Below are 6,317 nucleotides of genomic sequence, written 5' to 3' on the forward strand. Positions count from 1 at the left end.
CAGGTGCGTTAAACCAGGGAGAGACTGAAACATGCAGGATGCCTCCAGGACCCACTTTGGACCCCCCTGATTTACAACATTTAATTTACATCAGAACCATTAGAATCATCAGAACCAGTGACGGAAACAGATGGTAAGCGTGGGCTGGACTGACAGAATTTTGGCTCACTGTTACTTAAAAATGTTTTCAGGTTTCTGACTCGTTTAACCAATCAGGGCTCTCCCTGTGCCTGTTCTGACCAATCAGGGCTCTCCCTTGTCTACCTGTCCTCCAGCTGCTCTCTGATTGGCTGTTTCTGTCTCTAATGTTGTTCATGTAGCAGCCAATCAGTGCATGTCATTAGTGACATCACGGCCCAGCTGACATCAGAGTGGCTGGAGGATGAAGATGAGGATGAAGATGGTGAGGATGAAGATGAGGAGTGGGAGTGGACTTCTCCAGCTGATTGGACCAAGAGAATCAACCAGACCGGCACCAGTTGTCAGGTCAGACTCTGCTTGCTGTTACCATAGTTACAGTTTTCTCTGTGTGGAGGGTTACCATGGTTACCAGCTTAGGTTTCCTTTGATCAGGAAGGTTCTAATGGGCCCGGTTTAAGGTTCTGAAGGCGTATGTGTTCCTCCTCAGGCCAACCGGCAGAACCCGTCCAGCAAGATGGCGTCATCATCAACTCCGACCGACAAGGTTCTGAGGAAATATGAGCAGAAAATCAACCTCGGTACCACTCAGCACCAAAGAACCCGCTTGGTTCCATTACACTGCATTCATCATCACAGTGAACCAGTTACCAGAACCGGATCAGTAGGAAGGTTCTGCTGGGTTCTAATGGGGAACCCAGATGTTCTCTCCTTCATGGGTCCCGAGCACTGGCTGAGATATTCTAGCTGCTAGTGGAGCTGCTAGCTGCTAATGTAGTGTACAAGTGTCACCTGCCTGGTGGCTCCGCCCCCACAGGTGTCTCCTGTACCTGAGCTGCTGTGTTGTTCCTGCAGACCAGCTGAACTTGGAGGACAGTGTGACCAACAAGGTGACGGCCATGCAGAGGCAGAAGGAGGCCGGAACGTATGTCTGCCCTCACCTGCAGCTGCTCACCTGCTGGTCATGTGACTCCTCTCTAACCTTGTGATTGGTTCCCTTCACAGGTACAGAGTGAAGGACAAATCAGACCGAGCTACCGTAGAGCAGGTCAGGATCGTTGATGGGCTGAAGGGAAGTGACCCTGTACCAGCTGACAGGAAGTGACCTGTTGCGTTCCTCTGCAGGTGTTGGACCCTCGGACTCGGATGATTCTGTTCAAGATGCTGAGTCGGGGAATCATCAGCGAGATCAACGGCTGCATCAGCACCGGGAAGGAGGTCAGGTGACCTGGGTTCTGGAGCCGAGTGGCTCGGACCAGTTCGGGGCGGGTGAGCTGGGCGGGTTGGGGGATTGGTTGCCGTGGTAACCAGTGGGTTCCTGCGGTCCCTCAGGCCAACGTTTACCACGCCAGCACAGCGGCTGGAGAAAGCAGAGCCATCAAGATCTACAAGACGTCCATCCTGCAGTTCAAGGACCGGGACAAGTACGTTAGCGGAGAGTTCAGGTCAGTCCGCTTCCTGTGCCTTTCAAAATAAGAGCAGCCTCTCTGGATCTGAGGCCACGTTGGCTCCGGTTCTGTTCTGCAGGTTCCGCCACGGCTACTGTAAAGGAAACCCCAGGAAGATGGTCAGAACCTGGGCTGAGAAAGAGATGAGGAACCTGATCAGGTCAGAACCTCGGCCCGACATGCAGAACCCGGTAGAACCCATCAGAACCAGTTCTTGTGTTCCAGGTTGCAGGCGGCCGGCATTCCCAGTCCAGAACCGGTTCTGCTCCGGAGTCACGTTCTGCTAATGGGTTTCATCGGGAAAGACAACAGGTAAGAATCGGAGCCGGTTCCAACCCAGTGTGCGGCCAGCCGGATGCTGACGAAGGTTCTGGTTCTGTTTGGGTCAGGCCGGCTCCTCTGCTGAAGCACGCGGTTCTGAGCGGGTCCAAGGCCCGGCAGCTGTACCTGCAGGTGGTCCGGGACATGCAGCGGATGTTCCAGCGGGCCCGGCTTGTCCACGCCGACCTCAGCGAGTTTAACATGCTGTGAGCGGAACCGACCCGATCCATTCGGTTCCAGTCGGGCTCCCCTGACCCAGTTCTGATCCGGTTGCAGGTACCATGGCGGAGACGCTTACATCATCGATGTGTCGCAGGCGGTGGAGCACGACCATCCGCACGCCCTGGACTTTCTGCGCAAGGACTGCAGCAACGTCAACGGTGGGCCCGGTTCCAGTTCTGATCCGCAGGTCGGCCCGGTTCTGACCCTTAATGGTTCTGACCTGTCTGTGGTTCCCAGAGTTCTTTGCGCGGCGCGGTGTGGCGGCCATGACGGTGCGGGAGCTGTTTGACTTCATTACAGACCCGGCTGTCTCCAGCGGCAATATAGAGGCATACCTGGACAAGGTGAGAAGTACCCGGCGGTACCTCTGGACCCGTCTGGAACCAGAACCTGTTCTGGTTCCAGACGGGTCCGGGACGCCCCCTGACACCCGGCTGTCTGTGATTGGCGGAGCAGGCCATGGCGACGGCGGCCCAGCGGACAGCGGAGCAGCGATCGGACCGGGACCGGGTCGATGAGGAGGTAATGGCTCCGAGGCTCTGCCCTCCTCTCCGATTGGCTCCCTGAGTTCACTGAGGCTCCGCCCCCCCACAGGTGTTTAAGCAGGCCTACATCCCGCGCACGCTGACCCAGGTGAGAGGCTACGAGCGCCACGTGGAGCTGATGAAGTCCGAGGAGGCGGCAGCCATTAGCGGTCACCATGACGACGTAAGAGCAGCAGCGCCCCCTGTCTTCTTCTGTGGTTTTTAACTGAATCAATGATGATGAAGGCTCCCTGTTCTCCTCAGGTTCTGTACCAGACGCTGACGGGCCTGAAGAAGGACCTCTCTGGAGTTCAGACGGTTTGTACAGGTTCTGGGTCCGGTTCTGGTTCCGGTCCCGGTTCCTGCTAATGTTCTGATCCGCTGCTAGATTCCGGCGCTGCTGGAGGAGGACCAGCCTTCATCAGAGGAGGAAGAGGAGGGTGAGGAAGAGGAGAAAGAGGAGGACCAAGAGGGAAGTCCAATGGATAAGAAGGTGCTCAGTCTGTGGAATCGGAACCAGAACCACAACTGGAACCAGAACCTCGTGATATTAACTGCTTGTTGTTCCAGGAGAGGAAGAGGGTGGTGAAGGAGGCCCAGAGGGAGAGGAGGAAGAGCAAAGTCCCCAAACACGTGAAGAAGAGGAAGGAGAAGGTGGCCAAGATGAAGAAGGGCCGATGACCCGCCGAAGAACCGACCCGGTTCTGACTGGGAAGCAGAGGCTCTCGCTCTGTGGTTCTATTCTGATTAAAGCTTTGATGTCAAACCAAACTTCTGTCAGAATTTCTTGACCCGATCCAAATGTGGATACACTGTGGCTCTGCTGAGAGGTCAAAGGTCAATTCGAGACATCACTGCAAGTGAAATGCGGCAGTGCTGCTAATGAAGCTAGTAATAAAGCTAAGCTAGTTAGCATAGCCTCTGATGACAGATAAATGGTAAGTTGTTTCTCTGCCATTTGCACATTTAGCAGCAAGTATACTAGGTTAATTGACAGCTCTAAGCTCCTCCCCTTGCCTCATTGTTTACATCTGAAGTAAATGCAGTCACCTTATGACTGATCACGCAGTTTACTAAACAACATAATTTTAATCTGATTAACAGGCAATTTCCAACAAGTATGACATGTTTTCAAAAAAACTGGCATTCACTTCAAAAACACCTTCATTCCAATTACATAACATCATGTGACCATCTCATGTAAATACAGGTAAAATATTCAAGATCTAATATAGTTAAATAACCAGTATCATTACTTTAAAGTAATTGTATGATAATAAATCTAACCCATGGCAGCTCTGACACCGATTCTGCCCACCTAGTGGCATCTACCACTGAATCAGTGGTGGCTGTTTGACTAAGTGCATGTATTCTGTTTTTTCTTTTACTATTATTTTATTCATTTGTTCAAATTAAAATTATTTATACACTGTTAAAGCTGCTGCTTTTACGCCGTGGCAGGTGCCACAGTTTGAGCTCTATGGCCGCCTGCCGTTCCCCGGACCACCGCTCTCCACCAGAGGGCAGCATAGAGGCGGGACGCAGTGGAACAAAAGCAGAAGAAGAACCAGGAAGTACAATCAAAGCAGATCGATAGCAGGTGAGTTCGATTGTTTTCTCGGTACCGTTTGTTGCTCCCGGTTCTGGGTCTGATTCCGGTCAGAAAGCCGCTGTTTTTATTGAAGTAGAGCTTCAGTTTTTTTAGCATCTGAACTGAAACTGATGACCGGGCTGAGCTGATTGGTCCCAAACACGGAGGCTCCAGAACAAACAACCGATTGACAACCTCCGTGTTTCACATGTTCCCTTTATAAATCTGCAAGCATTAAGTGAAAGCCGAGCATTAAAATCACACTGTTTAATTAACTTTCTGATAAGATCTGATCATTTTAAAAGCTTGAAGGAAAGGAGGAAATCTTAAGACATTGATAAATAATAAAAAAGAGTAAGACCAAATTATTTTTTATTTTCCAAGTGAAAACCGTATCTGATTGTCTGAAAAAGTTTAAAAAATGTATATATATATTTTTTTCTGCTGGACATGGGTCCAGAAATGTTCATATTTACTGCATGATTTAAAGAGAAGTTTAACCGTTCCTGAATGACAGAAGGATCATTTTTTATTAAAACCTCTATAAACTGTTGCTGATAGTCTGGAGTTGGAAGGAATCAGTATAACTTGGAAAACTGCTCTTTTTTTTCAACTGAGATGAAGAAGATTAATAATTCATCGTTTGTGTGGTTGACACCGACGGCTCTGAGTTTACCACCTGAAGCTCTTGGTTCCACTGATGTTAAATGTTTGTAAACATTTTAACCCTTTTTGAGGAGTAAGAGCAAGAAAAGAAATTTGTAGTTTGAATGGAGAAAAGAAAGTCCTGTTCCTCAGTAGAACCTGTCCCCAACCGGATCTGACCTTTAACCTCCACGACTCTGCAGGAGCTGCTCCCCCAGCATGGCTGACATCCTGCAAAATGTTATGGATCACGCAGTCGCTGTCGCACGGAAAGCTGGAGAGGTGAGACATCCTTACAAAGATCCTCGCTGGTCTAGCGGGTCGGGTTGCAGTGAGGAAACCGATCCACTAGAACCCACTGAGGAAGCTGAAGCTGAAACCCAGTTTTGGAATGATTTTTGCACCAAATGTTGTACTGATGTGTTAGATCATATATTGATCAGGTGAACTGGATCTTGTTTTGACCAGGTGGTGCGTGAGGCTCTGAGTGATGACAGGAAGGTGATGACGAAGAGCTCAGCCGTTGATTTAGTCACTCAAACTGACCAGAAGGTGGAGCATCTCATCATCCAATCAGTGAAAGAGAAATTCCCTCAGCACAGGTATGAAGCTCCGCCTCCCAGCATGTTGAACCAGCTCCATGGACCTTCTGGTGTAGGCATCTTTGCTTCATCTTTAGAAAACCTTTTGTGTCTTTTATTGGCAGGTTCATAGGGGAGGAGTCTGTAGCGGCAGGTGAGCCGAGCATCTTGACTGATAATCCCACCTGGATCATCGATCCCATCGACGGAACGACCAACTTCGTTCACGCGTGCGTTTATTTCATCCCACTCATCTGTCCAGGGACAGCAGTCTGATCAATGATGTGATAGTGAGGCGGTAAGGTCACCAGCAAAGGCTTACTGGTGACCAGTAAGTGCCCTGACTCCACGTGTTGAATCTGCCACTGTAAGGTAAAATGGCCGACATCGGTTTCCTCTAAATTCTGAACCATAGGGCCCGACGCACATTTGGGCCTCCAGCGCCACCTAGAGGTCTTCAAGAACCCCCAGGTTTTTGCCTGTGTGCTGGTGTAGCACAGTTTACAGAATACGAGTTTCCACCACTTGGTGCAGTGATGTGCCAGTCAGTTGTTTAATAAGCTGTAATGAGCAGAAGAAGAAACCATCCGCTAGGCTACAGCTAACGGTGCTGCAGACATATTTAGTGTCTGAATACTTCCGTCTCCGGCGCTCAGGGATGAAGCTCCTCTTCCCATTAACAACCAGTGAACCCAGTGGATCAGGATTCTCCTTTATGGTTTCAACAAAACCAAAACCCGAAACACTCCGAGCTGCTGGAGGCTCTGCCAGCGAGCCTTCACCCACCGGACCCAGACTGGATCTGCTGCGTCCGGAGGAACAAGAATAAAAGCAGAGCGCTAGTTCG

The 6,317-nt window shown here is 50.2% G+C and overlaps 2 protein-coding genes across 2 annotated transcripts in view; both read left to right on the top strand.

Moving 5' to 3' along the window:
• Nucleotides 1-3,424, top strand: part of riok1 (RIO kinase 1 (yeast)) — a 5,975-nt gene extending 2,551 nt beyond the window's left edge. Inside the window, exons 2-17 of the mRNA XM_007541206.2 lie at nucleotides 321-486; nucleotides 629-719; nucleotides 994-1,063; nucleotides 1,144-1,186; nucleotides 1,264-1,356; nucleotides 1,471-1,583; nucleotides 1,666-1,746; nucleotides 1,812-1,898; nucleotides 1,976-2,113; nucleotides 2,184-2,287; nucleotides 2,367-2,473; nucleotides 2,586-2,651; nucleotides 2,724-2,837; nucleotides 2,918-2,971; nucleotides 3,042-3,146; nucleotides 3,224-3,424. Of these exons, the coding sequence (XP_007541268.1) occupies nucleotides 321-486; nucleotides 629-719; nucleotides 994-1,063; nucleotides 1,144-1,186; nucleotides 1,264-1,356; nucleotides 1,471-1,583; nucleotides 1,666-1,746; nucleotides 1,812-1,898; nucleotides 1,976-2,113; nucleotides 2,184-2,287; nucleotides 2,367-2,473; nucleotides 2,586-2,651; nucleotides 2,724-2,837; nucleotides 2,918-2,971; nucleotides 3,042-3,146; nucleotides 3,224-3,334 (1,543 nt within the window). The 3' untranslated portion in view covers nucleotides 3,335-3,424. The remainder of the gene's footprint in view (nucleotides 1-320; nucleotides 487-628; nucleotides 720-993; nucleotides 1,064-1,143; nucleotides 1,187-1,263; nucleotides 1,357-1,470; nucleotides 1,584-1,665; nucleotides 1,747-1,811; nucleotides 1,899-1,975; nucleotides 2,114-2,183; nucleotides 2,288-2,366; nucleotides 2,474-2,585; nucleotides 2,652-2,723; nucleotides 2,838-2,917; nucleotides 2,972-3,041; nucleotides 3,147-3,223) is intronic.
• A 727-nt stretch (nucleotides 3,425-4,151) lies between these two features.
• The window catches only part of LOC103129953 (inositol monophosphatase 1-like), a 9,312-nt gene continuing 7,146 nt past the window's right edge, over nucleotides 4,152-6,317 (top strand). The window contains exons 1-4 of the mRNA XM_007541208.2: nucleotides 4,152-4,253; nucleotides 5,093-5,171; nucleotides 5,358-5,491; nucleotides 5,596-5,700. Coding sequence (XP_007541270.1) covers nucleotides 5,109-5,171; nucleotides 5,358-5,491; nucleotides 5,596-5,700 — 302 coding nt within the window. The 5' untranslated portion in view covers nucleotides 4,152-4,253; nucleotides 5,093-5,108. The remainder of the gene's footprint in view (nucleotides 4,254-5,092; nucleotides 5,172-5,357; nucleotides 5,492-5,595; nucleotides 5,701-6,317) is intronic.

This window comes from Poecilia formosa, unplaced genomic scaffold, assembly GCF_000485575.1.
Source record: "Poecilia formosa unplaced genomic scaffold, Poecilia_formosa-5.1.2 Scaffold593, whole genome shotgun sequence".
Lineage (NCBI taxonomy): Eukaryota > Metazoa > Chordata > Actinopteri > Cyprinodontiformes > Poeciliidae > Poecilia > Poecilia formosa.